The 20,830-nt window shown below is 38.6% G+C and overlaps 1 protein-coding gene across 3 annotated transcripts in view; it reads right to left on the bottom strand.

The window, feature by feature from the left end:
* spata17 (spermatogenesis associated 17) overlaps positions 1–12,978 on the bottom strand; it is a 43,663-nt gene extending 30,685 nt beyond the window's left edge. For 2 of the 3 annotated variants that reach the window (XM_080885532.1, XM_080885533.1), the window contains exons 1-6: positions 12,853–12,978; positions 12,179–12,268; positions 11,011–11,092; positions 9,565–9,615; positions 7,377–7,480; positions 14–137 (exon numbers count right to left, since the gene is read on the bottom strand). In XM_080885532.1, coding sequence (XP_080741658.1) covers positions 14–137; positions 7,377–7,480; positions 9,565–9,615; positions 11,011–11,092; positions 12,179–12,268; positions 12,853–12,920 — 519 coding nt within the window. In that variant the 5' untranslated portion in view covers positions 12,921–12,978. The remainder of the gene's footprint in view (positions 1–13; positions 138–7,376; positions 7,481–9,564; positions 9,616–11,010; positions 11,093–12,178; positions 12,269–12,852) is intronic. The other variant, XM_080885534.1, reaches the window with a different exon arrangement.
* Positions 12,979–20,830: the final 7,852 nt, after the last annotated feature.

Raw genomic sequence — 20,830 nt, 5'->3', positions numbered from 1 at the left:
TCCATAAGCCCACCTGCTTTGTACTAAGGAGATGATGTAACCGATGAGCTTGATAGACTTTGGCAGTGTGCTCTTTCACCATATCCAGACAGTCTCTCTCCCTTTTCTGGAGATCTTCCAGCTGATCAAGCTCCCTCCTGCAGGGAACATAAACGACACACAAAGATTCTTGCACTTCGGATTCATTAGGCTTTACAATAGGTATGCATTAGTTAGACATGTATAATAAATGTAAATCATTTTACACAATAATAATAATAATAATACATTTTATTTATAGGCACCTTTCAGACCCTCAAGGTCAACTTACAATAACACGTGAACAATAGCATAATTTTTTTTTTTTTAAATATAACAGTTAAGACATAATTTCTCCAATTCCTAAGTTGTCAATCATTATAATTCATATAGTAGAAATAACTCATCGTATTTATATACTCATGTACAGTATGTTTTGTGAATGACAATGACTAATTGCACATTACTCTGTATTTTGATTACATTTAACTCTATACCACTTGGTTTAACAAGTAAGCCTAATGTTTTTTTAATACTACATTAATGTGTTATATTACACATTTTCTGAGGATTCACCTTACGAAGTACTATATCTTAACACCAAATAAATCAATAACTTGTTAACGGTGTAAACTTCAGACAAGTACATCTGTGCATGTGTTATTATGTATTTGGGAAACAGTTGTTGGTCGTAAAGCTGACAATTCCCTAAAGTGTCCTTCAGATGAAGGAAAAAAAACTACCTAATCACACTGAGGCATACATGGAAAGACAGAGGAGCTCTGGGGCAAAAACAACAGAATGACACTGCATAGAAGAAAAAAAGGCAAAATAAGAGCGTAAGAGGCTATAAGTGGGAGGATGATTGATATATTTCATCATGGCAGCCAGGACAGGTCTGTCTATGACATCTGTTAAGCGAAGCTGGCTAAATGGGATGCATTAAAACCCCATACACACAGCAATTTAATTCCACAACCACACAGCAATGTTGTTACAAAGTGGTGATAACTTAAAAGGGGAATTGGAAACAATTACTAAATACACACATGTCGTCATAATATAAACACACACACACAAAGCAGGAGTAAAACCAATTTAATTCCAAGAGCACAATACCAATAAGAGTTTAACCATAGCTCATCAAGAATCCCGTGTCTGTTTCCCTCCTTTTTTCCTTACTTCTTCTCCGCTGTTTTTTTCCCCCTCTACCCAACTTCTGTTTTCAATTACAATCCTCCATAGAAGAATCAGGGTATTCAAAGTGTGTCAGTAATCTGAGGTTAACACATTCTGTGGCTACTGACATTTAAAAACAAATCACAACAAATTCCCATTGCCTGTGCATTCTCATTCATTCTTCAGCACCAGACTCAATTACAAAATAAATGAAAAATGCTTGCGGGTGTGTAAAGAAAAAGAGTGAATCTAAATATGTGCATTTGTGTAATATTAAATACAGTAATTTAATATAGTGTAGGTGTGTGGGGAGTAAATATTGAGGTTGCTTGGCCTCTATTTGTCCACCTAGCTAACAGGGATATTACTTATTAATGTAACATTTAAAGTCCTGGTTTAGGGACGGTGTTCTCCACGATATGTGCATGTCTGTATATATGTCGTCATTTCTGTTTGCTCAATTCTTAATAGCACCTTAAAAAGCTTGTAGTAATGTTTCAGGGGATCAGGACCTTTGTTCATATGTTCATATTTTCATACATATGTCTCTGGGCTGAAACAGTTTAACTGAGAATGTAGCAGTTTGTGCATTTATCATAAATATGCAAATGTGTATCTGTTTTTATACTAAATGTATGTACACTTTGCTTGTATGTGTATATGTATCTATATATGTGTGTGTTGGGGGGGTGGGGGTGCTCAATGAGTGACCTTTGCTTCCCTACCCCCAGCCCCAGTGTTATTAATTGCTCTGTAGTGGACAAAAGCCAAACAGATTTGTAACGGCTGAAGGCACCTCGATCTGTGTCGACCCAACCAGCCGCCACAACATACAACCCTCGTTAGCCCTGTTCAGCAAGCAGCACATGCCCTCGCGCCTGTGTGTGCGCGCGTGTGTGTCTGTGTTTATAAATGTGTGTGCGACTGACTGAGTAAAATTGAAAAGAAAGAAACACTATGTTTAACTCTGGAACAGCTCTGGAACATGTGCTACGTCTGGTTTATCAGCCTAAACTAATTTCTTGTAAAGAAAAAAAAATTATTGCTAGTTTTAACTAAAATTCTACACATATGTATAGATTTACTATAATACATTAAAAATAAATAAAGTTATAGGTGACAGATTATAGGAAAAATCTGAACAATCTGAACCAGCATAGTAAAGGAAGTATGAGAGAAGGGTCACCACAAAACCAAGTTTTTCTCAGCTATCACATTAAATTTTTAAGAAAACATTAAAGAGCCACTCAAAGGCACTTTCAGCTGCTCCCTTACCCCCCCCCCCCCCCCCCCAAAAAAAAACCCCAAAACAAAGCAAAAAACAAAAAAAAACAAAAAACAAAAAAAACAAACAAAACATAGGTCCCAAAACTTTCAGAAAAACGGTTGGGCAATATATAGAGTAACCTCTGTGTCCGAAGGACAAGGCCAGTTCAGTTTTCTGGATCTAAGGCAACACTGCTTTAAAATAGTGACAATTTTGCTGACACGGTACAGAGCTCAGTAACTCTTCCATAAATTGTGGTCACTGAACATTATTCTTTCAAGCATCCAAAAATTCAAGTAAAAAAATGTAATTTGGAGCTATTTTAAAAAAGAAATGCACATCCTCCAGGCTAAATCAGAGAGACACGCTTGCTTTTGACTGTATGCTTGTTTTCAACATACAGTCAAAGGCCAGCAATACTGATGGTACAGGAGTGCATTAGTGTGCAAAATGAGTAACTTGTATATCTGAAAAGGCATAAGAATGCTGAAATTACATACATAGATTTTGAAGTCAAATATGTTCCCATTTACACTGTCTTTTTTTTAGAGAAGTTCTTGCTTTAGTTTCTTAAAGAAAAGTCACATTATGAAAATTTAAAAAGGCAATAAAGAGAAAACATTTCACTTTTAAAGTCACAGCAATCGATCTCCTTAGTTCCTCAGAGGATTACAGGGCATTTTCAGGCCTTAAACTGATCCCAAGCCAGGTCCAACTATGGGGAATTTTTTGTGCATTTATTTTTATAACAACAGAAACAAAAATTGAGCTAATGTATTGATTATTATCAGTTAACAGTTCATGTTAACAGTATGTGATGTAATGTATTATGCATATTAAATATTTTACACACACAAAAAAAGGTAAAAGTCAAAAAGAACACTTTTACCTATAATAAGGAGATAAAAAAGCAGGCAAGTGTTAAATTATTTTACCTTTACAGCTGATACCTAATTACAACAGGATAAATCATTAATTGCTCTATGTGAACCTTGATTTGTCCCCTATAAAACCATCTTTTCATGTTGAAGAAATTAAATAAACTCCCTGGTGCCTCTCTGTCTCTCTCCAGCTGTTTGTGCAAAGCTGCATCTACGCTCTTCTTCGTGCCACACAATTAGCAGTGAGCCGGATAAAAATCACTGCATTAATCCCAGTAACATTAAACTATACTGTACCACTGCTGGAGGTGCAACAAAGGGCTAAACATAATCATGCATGAACAATTTTGAAATGCGATGATGTGCAATTAAATAATAAATAATGTCACAACTTTCATTCCTTAATTGGAGTTGAAACACCAATTATATAAATATATTAATACATATATTTATGATTCATGAATCATGATATTCTGCCATTTAGATTATGTGATAATAAAATAGATATATGACATAAAATAAAAACTGAATAACAATTATTAACATTAGGCACATATAATGCGCTAAGCCTGTCATGTTGTATTCCTGAAGCACTGTGGCTAGAGATTATGTTTAATGGCTGCTGAACCGCTGGACAAGTTAATCAAACATACCTGAAGTACTTTTAAATGACTGAAACCCTTACTGACATTTTCACCCTGGATTTCTAACTTATTTAAATGTCTAATATAATAAAGCCACATTTCTCACTTCTTCCTCAATAATTTAAGCTCTGGTTCAAAACAGGGGATCAAGGAGTAATGGAACATCAGAGAGTGAGGCATTGTGGGACAGCAGGCCACACCTTCGGTCATCCAGGCCAGCACCAGAGCAGCTAATTGGCCAGGTTCTAAATATTTAATGGAGGCTTGACTTGATTGGCTGTTTTAATTGCTCCAATTGAATGATTCAATAGCTGGCAATGAGAGGGTAGTCAGCCAGTCAATTTAGACAGTGGCCAGCTCAATGTATTGAGCCTTGAACACCCTCATAACATAGCCTTTCCATTTAAGTGACTGACCGATTGATTAACTAATTCACTAAAGTAGTAAAACTAATGCCACCCAAAGGTGTTTAAGAAAACAATTAACCCCAGCTTTGATAATATTGCTAATCCACATTCAATAAACTGAGAGGAAAAAAACAAATAATTTCAAATATATTACAGACTTTTGTCCACTGTTCACTCTCAAAGTAATTTTTTTAAGAGACAAGTAGCAGTGCATCCACATTAAACTTCAACAGACACACACATAGCGAATATATAAATCCAATCAGACTGAAGAGAGAACTTGTCTGCATCCAAACTGGATCAGAAGGGAAGAGCAGTAAAAGAAAGACTGACGCATAGAAGGGGAGAGTGATCGCAGGGCAGACCCACACTCTCTCCGACATAGCAGCTCTCCTTTCATGAATGTCCTTGAGAGGGACACAAGAGATGGAGGAATGAAGAAGGCTGGAATGAAGGGAGACAGGAAAAAAGTAGACAGACGAAGAGACACAGCACAGCACAAAAGAAAAGAAGAGAAGAAAACACTTGTGCTTTTCAGCCTAGTGACAGTCCATAAATTCTCTCTGAGCCTCCTTTTTTAGCACTCTTTAGGATAAGTTAAAAGATTTCACTATGTTGTTGCAACATCACAGGGAGAATTATTTATCTGATTATGGCAGTAATAATTACCCCGCTGTTTATTGCAGATAGAGGAATAATTCATGCAGTCAACAGGCCGTGCTAGTGGCAGCAACGATGACACCAGCACATTTAGTAAATATGCAAAGCGGACTTGCTCCGCTTTCCTAATTGCCCCCATCGTCCCACAGCATGCCCTTATTAAAGCCCAGGAACTTTAAGTGTCTCCCTGACAAAGTGATAAATTGTTGGGGTATCAAGGAAAACTGTGGCAGAGTGGGGACTGCACTGGGGTCCTGACTTCATTAGGCTATGCAGAAGGAGAGGAAGGATGAATGAGGATGGACACTAAAGCATAGTGAACCTGTGGCAAGGAGAGCAAGAGAGAAAGATATCGAACAAAATAGATTGAGAAAGAGAGAGGCGAGAGGCAGAGATTAAGAAAGGGAGGCGGAGAGAGGGCGGTGGATAAAAGAGGATGGTGTAAGTGGCGTGGATTAGTTGTACCTAATGAAATGATACAGATGGTTTTGAACTGGGGAGCTCTGTCATGAGAAAGAGATTGGAATGGAGAATCAGAATGAAAAAGGACAAAGACAGTGAAGGGAAAATATGCAATACTCCTACATCATTACCATGCACAGCTGATCAGCCTTCAATAAATGGAGATCATTCATCTGACTTTGAATTTATTAATTTATGCAGTGGTTGGACAGACGGATGGACACACTTGCGGAGGCAGGGAGCATGGTGATGGATTAAAAAGCAGACCTTTGCAGGGTTAGTGATCAGGCAGTGTGCAATCCGAGGGCTTAGCAGCTAACAGAGAAAGGATATTTTAAATAAATGCCGGCACGGCGTTAATTGATCGTGACCCCAGTAGCACTAAATAAACATGTGATTAAGTGAAGTGAAAGTGACCTTGTACCCCAAACCACTGTGGAGGAGGGGCTGCATGTGCATGTGTGTATGTGTGTTTTTGCATAAATGTGTGTATGAGTAAGAGTGTGAATGTACCACGGCTGATAACAAAAGCATAAGACCAGAATCCTAAAATGAAATAGCATCACATAGCTGGTCACTTTATCCTTATAGCTCCTTGTTTCTAAATTTCAATTCCTATGATTTTTGTTAACTGTTGTAAGTTGTGCAAAAGGTGCAAAGAGACAGGAGCCACAGTATATGCATATACTGTTTAGGCAAGGTCCTTGCAAACTAAAAGCTATAGCTTGCATACTTCTGAATTAATCTAATCTAGTCCTATGAAGTGATGTTCAGTTCAGATCAATGGTCTGATTGTTTCCTTATTGTAGCTTTATTACAGTGTGGTTAAAATTTGGCCTGATTATGAATACTTTTTACTATGAATCATTTTTTGTACTTTTGTAATGTCTTAAATTTCATTAAGACATTACAAGCAAAATAATCCCAGTGACTGGTCAGAATACTTAACGTAGTTGACATGTGTGCTCATTTTTGTGTTATATTATAGCAGCAACTCTTCCATGATGGACTTTAACAGCCTAGTCACTCCTATTTCTAAAAGGGGCAAAGAGCGTGGAGGAAAGGTAAAACGCTGCTGGGGAAGTGAGGGGGGGAGAGTCGGTGATCCAAGGAGCACTTTAACAAATTTACATTTAATTTTAGCAGGAAGCCTAAAGATATTTTCCTGTAAAATATATTAGCAACATTAAAAATGTGACTATTAGCTAAACGTGATGGTTTTTTTTGTCAAAAATAAAAGATGGTGTATCTCTAGCAGTAAGCCCTGAAGCGCAGGATGTTTTATTAATGCACGAGCTGCGGTTCAAATCAGAGGCTAATTTTTAATTTCTTCACATCGTTCACTTCTCTCTTAGCCTCAAGCGCTTTAGAGGACTTCTCTCTCTCTCTTCTGTCTTTCTCTTCTCTTTGTCTCTCAGTCTCTTTCATATCCTCACTTTTCCTTTCGCGTTACTCCAGTCATGTGTTTTGGTTAAGCATACACAATACACCTTTCAGACAACTGTCTTTACATTAATCAAATCAATTCATTTTGATTGATAGGCTATATAGTAGGCCATAGTCAGTGGGCAAAGATACACCATGTTCTAACAGAACATATTAAGGCTAAGTTTTTTATCCTTTCCAGTTTGCATTCCTTTGTGCAAAAAAGGTACCCCATATTTGCTTCCTTTAATTGAAGATATTGTATTATATCGGTTATAATCTATCTAGAAGAATGCTGACACATGTACTGGCCATGTGAGAAAGACAAAAGCAACACAACTTCAAGTGAGTTTCAGGAAAATAAAACGAAATAAAAAGATAAAAATTAATTCAGGTCTCTTAAGGTCTCATAAATGAAACTATTTTTTCTCACCTGACTAGTTCATTTTTCATGACAAGTCCTTCCATATACTTTTTTCGTGCATAGAAGTTATGGATATACTTCCTCACAAAGAATCCTCTCCATGTCCGCTGGATCTGTGTGGGATTACAGAAGTTTTTATGAAGTTTAAATGTAACATTTAAGTAGGACACTTTTTAAACCATTGTTAATAAACTATACAATCCCTACTTTCAGAGGGACAATCCAGCACGAGAGAGACAGACTGTCAAACTGTCACATAACCATGTATTTAACGGCATCATCCACACTGATTGAGGAGGCTGCAGATTAGCCAGAACACACCCACACACAACAGTTGACCATTTTAAAGCATAGGGGCGGATGTCCTTCAGACTAATTAGGAGATTAAAACAATGGCAGGTAAAAGAATAATCACAGTATGAGAAGAGGGAAGAAGAAAGAAGAGGAGAAGTAAAGGATAGGGAAAAACAACAAAGAGCAAAATGAGAATTAGCATTGATCTGCCAGTCAATAGATAATTTTAAATAAAGTAATTGCCGCCTCCCGAGTTCTTGCTGACCTTTGTTGACTAGTGAAATCGATGCTGTTGAATCTAATACAAATACGAGGTGCGGCATGTAAACACTGGTTTCTATTACGGCCTTAATACATTATCCTCTGTTAGCTACCACACCAAGATAAAGACATCAGGAGGGGAGAGAAAAAGAAATAGAGTTAAAATTGATTTAAAGAAAATGTCACAAGGGGATTCTCAGATGATTGTATGTGTTGGGTGTGCTTTGTGGGTTTCTTTTTTTTCATTTATACAATATATACTTATTTGGCAAAAAAGTACAAATGTCAGGTCATATTGAAACAGCACAAACACTGAAGTCGAGAAAGTACAGAGTATGTGTCAGAAGACGTGGGATCAAGATTTATATTGCAGGTATTAAGTACTATATCTGTATGTCTGGTGTAAATAGTAGAAAAGTTTCAACAGGTGGCATCATAAAAAAGGCCAGATACTGCATGTATTTCCCTTATTGTCCTTTAATTTATTATTTCTAAAGTCTAAAGTCACATGTAATCAATCTGTTTTGAGAATTTTTGTCTTTGGATTTGCCCCATGACTTCTCTTTAGGCGCTGTGGGCAGTACACAGTCCAACACCAAGGGACCAATTTCACATATGAGGCTAAAGCCTTGGTCAAGGGCAGTGGGAGAAAACTGGAGCACCCGGAAAAACCCCAGACAGACACAGAGGATACACTCAGCGCAGAAAAGGCTCACTTGGCCCTTCTGGGGTTTAAACCCAGTACTTTCTCGCATTGGTAACCTCTAAGCACCAGTCATTTTAACACAGTTCTCCATTAAAATTCCTATTGTCTCCTATAGGAAATTGTGGCTATTTTCATAGATAACATAGGTCTCTTATTTCAGTAGCTTCTCTTTTGGACTACATGTCGACATCACCTCTGAACTTTCACCCTGTGACCTAAACAGCTGGGTCAAACATTATTTGTGAATCTATGTCTCTCCTATAATGTGAAATTTATTGTAAAAGCAGGGGGTGAGCTTTATTTGTTTGGGTTCCTATTATGTGTAAAACGTAAAGCCCTCAGTTCCCCAGCTTTTCCACCAATACGAAAATATTATAAACATCTCTTTCCAGCTGGACAGTGAATCTCTCTCTTCAATAAACACTGGCAAATTCTTTTGTTGGTCTATAAAACCCTTTAACGGTTTAGGCATGAAACTATTCACCAAAAGAGAAGGCCTATATGGAATTGTTAAAATATAAGATTTCTAGGCAATATCCTTGTGTAAAAGTGCCAAAGCATCACTCACAGCCACAGAGCTATGATTTATGAGTTGAACAGTAGTAGGTGTTCAGGGATAAAGACAGTATTTCAGGGCCTTGAGCATTTAAGCAAAGTGAAAAAAAAGTTTTTAACGTTATATATAAAATATTTGCTGTGGTTTGACATATAAATATGATAGGTCATTCTGATATAGAAATCTGTCCATTTTTATAGGGTTTTTAATAATAATAAATTATACTGGATTACCAACATGATGCTGCACTTAAAAAGGGAGAAAAATGGCCAACAAAAGATTAAAGAAATTTAGAGATATGATGCTTATGGGCTGCTACTCACAGGGGCTCCCACCACGACACTCCATTTGCTAAAACAAGACAGTGTAGTGATATTTACCCTGACCGCCATCTCCTCGTAGAAATTCATCTTCATGATAAAATATGCCGCCTGTGAACACAAAGGAAACGATGGTGTTACATCTTGTCTCCCAACCCTCTGATCTGTCCACAGCAGGCGTCAAAGATAAAGAGCTCTTTATACATAATACATTGCACAGGCAGCATAGATAGGGCCACTGTAGAGTGGAGAGAGGAGGGAAGGGGGCAGAAAAGGAGAGTGGGAAAGCAAGAGAGACAAGAGGAACGAGAAAAAGTCAGAGAGATGGAGAGAGAGCAGAAGAGAGACAGAGACAAAGAGAGAAAAAAGGAGAGAGAGAGAGTGGTTAGTGGGACTTTCTATCAAGGGGAGGACAGTACTCTCTTAATACACTAACACAGACAAGGGCCAAGAAAATCTATGGTAGTCAAGCAGCGCGCTAATGGAGATGTATGACGGCCAAACGCTCTCCTCTGGATTTCATAATCAATGACAGGACTGCCACAGAACAGACTAACAAAAGGCCAGAGAATATTCAGCAACATACTCAACGAGCCATCGCACTCCAAACATGCCAGGCAACCACTGGGAGCACATTTCAGGAGCAAACTGGAGTGTGGGCCATAAAAGGGATTCATATCTCAACACGTCTTTTTTAATAACGACAAGGAAGAGAGGAAAAAGAGGAAGGAGATGGAAGACAAAGACTTGAAAGGAGGTTGTAAATTCAGCTTGATGTTTTGAGAAGAGGCTTTGTGCACATCACATTATACACGATAAGGTCCGCAAGAGAGAAAAAGACAGAGAGAGATAAAGGAGGTGAAGAGTAGAATCTCTCAGGGCTAATTTCAAAACAGTGCACTGTGGCAATTTTGAGTGATTCAAATTAGCGCTTGTCTGTTTCCAAATGAGACCAAACAGCCTCTTTTTAGCCCATATGTGTGATGTGACACATCCTTCATTGTTTATTTCAACACCCCCCCGCCACCACCACCCTTCCATTTCTTGAACGCCTCCCAAACGGCGGCTGGCAGTTATGCTTTAGCAAACAGTCAATTTACAGGCATGATAAATAGCTTGTTGTGATACGTTTACAAAACTCAATCCAGGGGAAAATTATACGTGAGAGCGCTGGGTATTGGATCCGGTATCAACAATCTGTTCAATTAAGAAGCAGTTGGAGGCAATATGCTGAAAATGGGGCCTTGTTTTACTAAAGCATACACATACACACATAGATACACAACTCTTTTCTTTTTTCTATATGCATCCCAAGAATTGTGAAATAGATGGAATTCCTTATCATAATGCATCATTTTTCCAAAGTGCTAATTTCCTAATGTGTAATGGGTGAATTATATTTCTTAAGGTCAGACGCAGGGACTTTAGGAATATAGCAATTGAATTCTAATGCGTGCTATCATAGCATAATCAATATATCTATAGTCGTTCCAGGCACTGGCTTACCTTCACCATTTGTCTGACACGTGCCCTTGCTGTGAAGCCCCGCCATATCTTCTGTATAATGATTGCCTTCTTGTGCAGATGGCTGTAATAAAATCAAATTGAGGAGAGGATTGGGTGGATGTTTTTTTAGTAGTTAAACTGAAGGAAACCCTGGAAAAAGTTATTCAGAAACACGTAAGGGAAGTAAAAGGCAAATTTCACTGGTCATTAACAAGGTTGTTTAAGCTGAGAAATTAAGCAATTCTGCAACCCTCCCCCAGAAAGCTCAATCCTAACAAAGCATGAAATGGAAAGTTTCCATAGTTATGAATAAGCTAAAAAATACCTTTATCTAGAATTACTTTATTAATTATTCAATTAATTTAACTTCCTAACATAAACTCTTTTTTAGGGAAAACAATAAAAAGAAAGTGATTTTCTGCATACAAATTTAAGGTTGTGAAAAGGCTCAAATGAAAGGTCAGGGAAACATTATGCTTATAAATACAAGCTGTCACAAACACACATGCACACACATATAGACCATTCGTGCTCTCCCAGGCTTTTCGATCATGTCCGATGAGCCTTCCACCTCCTATAGTCAGCGGTACACATTTGTATTCATCTTCAAACATACTCTAAATGCAAGTCCACTGCGATTCTCTGCCTCCAATGAGGCCATCAATTTCCAAAAGGCCATTTTATATGCCCAGAAAATCAATGCTTATAGTGGGGCTAGCACAACCCCGGAGTTGCACTTAGGCAGCTAAAACTGTTGCTAATTATCCACTTAACGCATTGATCAATTAACTAAAGTAATCTGAATTAACCTACTGTCTGGAAGTTTGTCTGCTGACCCTGCAGAATGGTGCTAGGGTCACAGTATGGGAACAAGCACAGAGATAGAGACATTTATTTCTCTGTGTGAGAAAAGAGCATAGAGTGCAAGCGACATTTATTCCTCCAGGCCATTTGCAAACTTCTGGAAGTGGGATAATTATGGTAGTGAGCTAATATCAGGGTTTCCCTTGATATGAACTCTTACAGCCTGTCTGAGTGTTTTACAACTCCAAAGGAACTACACTTACATTGATAAATAAAATGAATGTCTGCTTTGTTTTTGCATGAGCACCAAAAGTCTTTTTTTATGGATTACAGATACAAATCGGATCACAGAGATATACCATACCTGAGGTAAGCCCGCACCTTGCAGCCTCTGAACCAGCTCTGGATCTGGGTGACGGCCTGGTTCTCCTTCTCTCTGTTCTCATCAGCTTCTCTGAAATACATAAACACAAAAATATATCACTCTTCGCCTGGCTCAAAACGAGCCATTGGAGTTTACTACGCATGGCAGCATGCACGATATACAGTAAAGAGAATACATTGTTATCATAGCTGACTTAAGAATTTTCTGAAAAGTGCATATTAAGCTTCATTATAACACCAATTATTAAAACTGGCTGAAAAATCTTTCAACATTTGGAGACTAAACGCCACTTTCCTTTGACTTTAGCTAAACCCTTTTGGAGAAGCGATAATAAGTCCTTCATACGTAAACAAACAAACAAAAAACAACAACAACACATTTTTACTGGCAAGTTACACAGCTAAACTTTGCCCCATTTGTGTGGCTTACTCGTAGGGTGCTTCTGAGCATTACTGTCATTCTTAGGGAACCAAAAACTTGCATTGTAACGCCAAAACAGGACCGCAAAAGCTTATTAGCATACACAGTAGACGCATGACGCTAGCCTTAGTTCTGGGTGATGTTAGCTAAATGCTGACTGCTAAACTGCTAACAAGAACTCATAAAGCAATTAAACGTATCCATATATAGTTATGTAAATCATTAATCCATACCTGTTTGTATAGTAGTATTCCTTTTGGAACTCTTCAAATTCGCGTTTTATTTTCAACAGCTCCGCCATGTCGGTGTACTCAAGCGAGAGTTTACATGTTGTCTTGACAACACAGGTGTTTCCCAGGGTGCTGCAGATGCGTTCAAAACTCACAGGAAAAGGGAAAGTTCCTCCTAACGTGTCTATTTCCTTTCATTTCGACTATTGTAAAGCGTTTAAACAGATTCCAGTAACCGAATTGGGTTAATATCATGCGCTGTATGCAAACAAGTTTACATTATAATTTAACCATAAATTCCAAAAGTAATCCATGATAGAAATAAAAACTTCACGAAAAAATGTTCTTTTTCGTCCTGCAAACCACTTCCCACTTACTATACCAAAGCAAAAACATTTTGTAAGTAATAAGAATAGTAGGCATTAAAAAAAACTAAAAGAGATTTTAAAAAGCGCCCGTTTCATAGATGCAGATTGTGGATCTGTGTATTGATCTGCCAGCTGCCTCACTTCTTCCATCCATCCCTTCATCTACTTCCCTCCTCTCCTGACGTTATCACCCTTCATCATACAGTTATCAGTTTATTTCTCCCCACTCTTCCTTCCACATTTTCCCCCATCTTCACTCCACTCTCCTTCAGTCATATTGCCCTGTCAAAATGATCACCTAAGCAGGGTGTATATGTGTGTCTGTGTGTGTATTTCTGTACTTGTGCAAGGAAATATATCTGTCTGGCCAGTGGTCAGAGCAAAAGACTGTCTGTATTATAGATTACTCCTTGGAGACAGGGAAACCACAAATAGTGAAAGTGAATGAGTATATGTCTGTCTCATTGCTCTTACATGTGTTTTTGTACTGGCATGCCTCGGCTTGTTTCTCTGTGAACTAGGCAGTGTGCTTGTTTGAGAATCCCTTTCAGTCTCTCTGTCTTTCTCTGAGGCCAATTTGCTGTCTGAGGGCCACCACAGTAGTGAAGAGCAGTAGGCAGACGTCCTAGGTAGAGTTATGGCTGGAGGGTTGAACCCATGGTGGCTCAGCTCATCCATCGAAGGGCGATAGGAGGGCGACCACCCTAGTAATTACTGGAGAAATGTTGTTGTGACAAGAGGGTATGAACAGCGCATGTGAGGAAAAAGAGAGCGAGTGAATGAGCGAGAGAGAAAAGAGAGATTTTTGGGGGGGGCAAGCTTTGTTTTTGACAAGACTGTAAAAATGCTGCAGGCTATTCGTCCTGCCACAGCACTGATTAGGTGTCACCAGGAGTGTATCTGTGAGAGAACAGCACAAAAAGGAGAGTGAGACCACTTCATAAAAAGACATCCTGTTTACACTCTTTCTAATGACACACTTACAGACTCAGCCTAACATCTTTTCCACATTCCTCTATACAACACACCCTTCCAACAACTTAGGTGTACTTTCATCCTCCAGGTATTGTTCTGAGCAGTTCTGTCTTCTGTCTCTACTTTTCCATTTTCTTTCTACTTTCCTCATCTCCTGTCTGTTCTCAATCAAAACATTTCCCTTGCTCACTGAGGCGATAAGTTCTTATCCAGGATTACCCATGTATATACTCTCTCCATCTCTTTCTCCATCTCTCCATATGGGGCATGTCATTTAACACGCCTAGAGTCACCTCTCACAGTTAGGAAGCTCTTCCCGCCAGTCATTGTCCATGCCCATTGTTGCTAAATGAGGGCCATATGCACTGTGGCCAGCACTGGTCATAAAGATACACACACACACACACACACACACACACACACACACACACACACACACACACACACACACACACACACACACACACACACACAGATACCAGTGTCTGTAGCTATGTGACTGCCGCACATGTCTTCACACAGTGCATGTGTATGAATCATTATTGTATGTGTCAGTGTGTGACTGATTATACGTGAGCGTCTGTGTATGCAAGGCCGTCTGTGTGTCTTTCGATGCATGTGTGTTCCTTCCACCACAGTAGGGTGCGGCGGATGGAATGTGTGTTTCTCGGCAGGGCCAGTTCGGCCATTATTATTAAACATCTGTCCGCAGCACATTAATTCCCCCACTCTGACGCATCCCTCTCTGCCCAGGGATCACTTAATTGAAATCCATAATGACTCTTTCTTCTCTTCTATCCCACACTGAGCAAAGTGAAGCAGGGAAATATCTTTTAGACAAAAAGATATTTGTATCAGCTGTTATCTAATCATTAACCCACTGGTATGCTTTTTTTTTTTTTTTTTAAATAAAAGAATTATAAGGTATTCCTTGAAAGTTTAAATACTGGAAAACTTTAAGAAAAATCAAAATTATGTTCTACTAAGGAAAAAGATTTTTAATGAAGTTACAATCAGCAATTTATTATTAATTTTGAATTCATTCACATTAACTCACGTTTCAAATATTTTTTTAGACCTGCATTAAACACTTAAAGAGTAGTTAATTTAGGTTTTAAATAAACACAAATGCTAAAAAAAATTCCAAATGGCACCATATTTGAAGAGAAAATTCAGGGTTTGAGTTCATATTTCATATCAAGTACTGTAAACTTAGTAGCATCCAAGTAAACTGCGCATAATTTCCAAGATGAGTTTTGTGATGAATAAACCACTGGTATCATTTTCATCAGTGGTGATTTTCCCATTATGTTCCATAAAAAAGTAATGGAATTACTCATCACACACAAGCTCAGACTTTAAAACATGGTTTAAACATTTTCAGTTTGAGCCATGCTACAATGTGGGAAGTTGTTCCTGTTCTTCTTTGCAAAACTATGCAAATTGTTCCTTCATATTTTCCACCTGGGGCTGCTGTTACTTTTTATAGTGGCAATGCTTTTAAACCATTTTTAAAGTCATCTATTTTTCCCTCTCCATCCCATCCCCTCCCTTCCACCTTTCCTCATTCCTAATATCCTACTAATGGATAAAAACTACAATTCTGCTGGTAAAGGAGAAATATCATACTGTTATTAGCTCACCTATACCCGGAGAGAGAGCGAGAGGGAGAGCAGAGAGAAAGAGAGCAAGAGAGAGAGCGCGCAAAGTAATGAATTGAGCATTGTGTAAAATAGTTTAATGCAGGGGTGGTTCATCATTATTTGTGGCGGATTGCGTGCAGACAGGGGTGATCCATTAGTGTGGTCGTTTCCATCTGTGTATGCCTGTATCTCTGTATGTGTGTGTGTCTGCGTGTTCATGTGTGAGTGTATGTCCCACCCAGAAGGACATTCGCTGCTGCCGGCCCCACTGTCACAATGAGAGATTCATCACCACACACACACACACACACACATACACATGCACGCACGCGCACGAATACAAGCACATACACACAGGCTACCATACACATATGGTATTATTGTTCCATCATTACGCCTCTCATTCTTCTTTTCAACAATATGTCATTTTGCTCTCTCTCTTGACACACACACACACACACACACACACACACACACACACACACACACACACACACACACACACACACACACACACAGCAGAAGACAAATGTAAATGTGTTGTTGTCAGACTAGAAAAAATGATACAATTAAATCACATCTTTTAAAAACTTTAATTGTTTTCAGTTTGCAACTAAATGCTGAGTTAAAATTTTAAATACAGTTTAATTTCATTTAAAAAACAAATTAAGTAAAAGTTTTTGTTATTACATCCAGTATTCTCCCACCGCGACCTGATTTTTTCCAGGAGTTTCCAACACTTTACAATGTACCCTTACAAACTGTGTGACCCTTAGCTCCAGCAAGTTTTAATATCTTTGTTTTGTGCACAATCTGTATTTTAAGAAAAGCCTAATAAAGAAAAGCCCGTCTTAGTCCCCAAAGAGTAAAACCATGGTTCAGATCAAACACTTTCTATTTGCATGTTTGTGCATAACATCTACAAGTCTAGGTTCAGTATGCATTAGAAATAGAAGAAAGGAGAATGGACAGAATGGCAATCAAAGACCAGAAGAATAGAGTAAGATGAGTAAGACTTTTTTGTTGCATGATTGCCACATCTGATGACTATTCCTTTACTTCCACACATCCACGCCCACAATCACATTCTCCTTTCAAAATAAAACCCTCAGTAGTTTAATTGAATGTAGATCTTTTTTTTTTTCATGAACTCAATATTGGAGAAGGAAAATAAATCATCCAGTCTACACTCTGATCATGGTAGGGTGTAGTGTTGCATCTTAGACATCTGCCAATCTAAGGCACTTCAGTCCTTACACTTCACTTGTTCTTTTCATCTGCCCCTACCCATCTGCTGTCGCGTTCATCCCTTGTTCTCTTGTTCTAGCTTTGCTTTGCTTGCTCTATCAGATTGGCATTGCTTACTAGCTTTGCCACTGGCTTTTCCATTTGTCGAACATTACAGTCTTTCTCTGCTTTTCTCCTGTCAAATTTTTCATTTACGTTAACCTTCGTTCTGTTTCTTTGTTGGTTTTTGTGTTCTCCCTTCTTGCATCTACTTATTCATCTTTTTTTAACCTCCAAGCTGATTTTGACACACAAAATAATAGTAATGTAGAGAATGAATGTAACAGTTTTTGTACCTGGGCTTATAAGAGGACCAAATATGAGTGTTAATTTCAGGGTTTTATTAAAGTCATGTGATCACTGCAGACCTTAGAATCACTTGTTCCTCATATACTAAGCCAATTAATTTTTCAAGCTACTAGAACCAACTGGGCATTGCAACACCTTGTTCCGCTCCAACTTTGCACACATTTCCAAACTGTAGAGTTGGTTTTTCGCTGTAGATATGACACACAGAGACTTCGTCTCTTCTGTCTGAAATATCACAGACCTTTTTCAAGTATGTGTATGTGCATATGCCCAGTGACCACAGGAGCTAGTCTATTTCTCTTTACTGCAGCTAATTGGTTGGACCGTGAGAGAAACAGGCTGGAGAGGTGGCCAGACCTGACAGTGAGTGTGTGAGCTTGTGTGTCAGATGTCCTCTGGCATGCCTCAGAGAGCTAATCATAACCACACTGCAGAGATTAATGAAGTCAAGAGCAATCAGCCCCGACACACAAACAGGGACACGCACACACACACATGAATACAGACACGCACACTCACTTTTGTATATGCACACGCACAGGAACATATAGTGGTTCTGGCTCAGATACACTGGACCTTATTTAGCTGAGGCAGTGACATGTGGAGTGACTTAATGATTAATTGAATCTCTTCTTGTGTGAACATCTGTACCTACATATGTTGCTATTATCAAAGTTCCTTTTTGACTGCTTGCTTAACTTGTGCTCAGCCCCTCTGGAAAAGTTTTCTCCCTTTCTTTTTTAAAACTAATACACATTATACTATAAAGGAACTGCTTTGGTTATTGTCTCTACATTATACTGTAAAATGCTGACTAGGTGCACTGTTGTGGAATTTCTGATGAGATTAAAAAGCAGGGTGTATTTGTGTCTATTTTTTCCACAGTAACCTTTATTGTAATATATATGAAATGTTTGGAATGCAAGAAAGACAAGATACTTACTGAAAGCTTGGAGCAGACTGGTTATTGGTGAATTAACCTACAATAAATATGAGAAGTCCGGTGCTGACCGTGATAATTCTCTTAGAACCAACAATGTGAGTGGTTGATTCAATAAAACCTGTAAGGTCATCATGAGTCAGAAAGAGCTGCAGTGGTGGCACCACCCTGCCACCATGTGAATAGGTAAAGGGGTACTTCAACATCAGTGCAGGCAAGCATGATAATTACAATTAATGACACTTTTCTCTATCTCCAACTTTTGCCTTCTGCTCAGACTAACCCAGAAAATTACTCTTCCTTTCCCTATGACAGTCCTCTTCATTTAGAGCATTAGGGAGCTTTTACGGGAAATCATGTGACCTGGAAATTAAAGGCTATGATTCATTTGTCTCTAATATGGAAACGTAAAAGTAATCTGGTTCAAGCCTGCTGGGCTCACCTATCCAGGCCAGATCAGTCAACACAAAAAAGGCTGAGAATGTAGCTCAGACACCCAGTAGCCTGCTATCCACCCTCGTGAACTACCTTACATCATTTTTTAAGTCTGGGCTTCTGGAAGGCAGTAATGGCAGTAGACTAGCTAGAGGCACACCTGCCTTTGGGTCAGAAGATTCCCTAGACAGTGACTCTCCCCCTGCCCAATTACACACTTTTTAGGGGCTGGCCATGAGTCCTGCCTTTGGGGATTTCAGAGCCACAGCCACCATCTGCAGATGGTGCTCCCAGTTGTCTTTCTCAATGATAACATCATCCACATAAACACCGTTGCTAAATTATTACACACATGCAGACATTTTCATTACTTTGTAATTGCTTGGCTCTTATCTAACTGCAAAGAAAGACATATATGAGAAAAGCAGGGGTCAGTGTTTTTAGCACCTCAAATACCTTGACCTTTGCCCCTTTAGGGCCTCTGTGCCTGATTCGGGAGTTTTGTTTGTGCTGACTTAAAATAACTCTTACCTCGTGTACATAATTTTTTATGAACAAGAAACACTATGAAAGGAAACATGTAAGGGGAAAGAAACATATCGCTTGCAGAAAAGAAGCAAATAAAAATAAGTGATGCAACCTTTTACTCTTGGTTGTGTTTTATGACTGATGCAGTTTTAAGTCTTAATTGTTAGGCATGCCTTGCAAGTCTTTCAGTGTATTTATCTTATAAAGCAATGCATAGTGGACTTCACTGCTTTTGCACAGTAGGCACTTTGGAATATGTAGCTGTTCATGGTAGCTAGTGACCACCCTAGAACATGCATCAGCACACTTGCATTTGTGGTTAGTGAGTGTGTCCAAGAAACTTTAACCAGCTTTGGCCTTTTGGCCATAATGCCCATTGATTGATTTGTTTTCACATTCACTAGCTGACTGCCATGGCTGGGCTGGAACTTTAAAACATGTTTTTTTTATGTTATATAAAAATAAGGGAAATTCATTTATTATATTCTACATGAAAAACTATAGAACATTGCAAAAACAAACAGAATCCTTACTTACTTTTTGGTTCATTTTTAGACTCTTTGCTGAATTTGTTACATGGTATGTCTGTAATTACTCAACATTTAAGACTGAGATTTTTTACCAGTGTATTATATTTTATATATATATATATATATATATATATATATATATATATATATATATATATATATATATATATATATATATATATATATATATAGCATTTATATAGTGCTTTCTGAGACCCTCAAAGCGTTTTACAATTCATTCACTCTCACATTCACACACTGGTGGAGGCAAACCACAGTTGTAGCCACAGCTGCCCTTGGGCAGACTGACAGAAGCGAGGCTGCCATATCGCTCCATCAGTCCCCCTGGTCAACACCAGTAGGCGGTAGGTGAAGTGTCTTGCCCAAGGACACAACGACCAGGACAGACAGAGCTGGGGATCGAACCAACAACGTTCCGGTTACAAGATGAGCTTCCAACCCCCTGAACCATTTGTCTCAATACTAGAAACAAATGAATATATTTGTTTGTGTGTGTGTGTGTGTGTGTGTGTGTGTGTGTGTGTGTGTGTGTGTGTGTGTGTGTGTGTGTGTGTATATATATATATATATATATATGAACTAGACTGAGCAGACAAAAGCAGCTAGTACAAAGGCAAACAGTACATCATTTACCAAGTGATAGTAGACTGAATGCATAAACTTGATGATGATGGGCTTGTCTCTTTGCATGTCAGAGGCAGCAGCAAAGGTCACTGAGCGCTAAGGAAGCTTTTAAGAAGGAGGAAAACACTAAATACTCCTAATCCCCAGTTTATTTGCCGCATGGATGGTTAAAAGCTACTCTCAGCCTCATAAAATTAAAACCAAGTGTGCACCGAACTGTGGAGAAGAGGCATGGATAGGGAAGGATACCAAGAGAGAAAGGGGAGAGAAAAGGCTTAGATGATGAGGTGAGAAAGATAGTTAGATGGAGAGCGAAAGGAA

Source organism: Rhamphochromis sp. 'chilingali', assembly GCF_963969265.1.
Source record: "Rhamphochromis sp. 'chilingali' genome assembly, chromosome: 6".
In the NCBI taxonomy this organism is placed as follows: Eukaryota; Metazoa; Chordata; class Actinopteri; order Cichliformes; family Cichlidae; genus Rhamphochromis; species Rhamphochromis sp. 'chilingali'.
The sequence above is the reverse complement of the archived record's forward strand: the minus strand, read 5'-3'. Positions and strand labels throughout refer to the sequence as shown.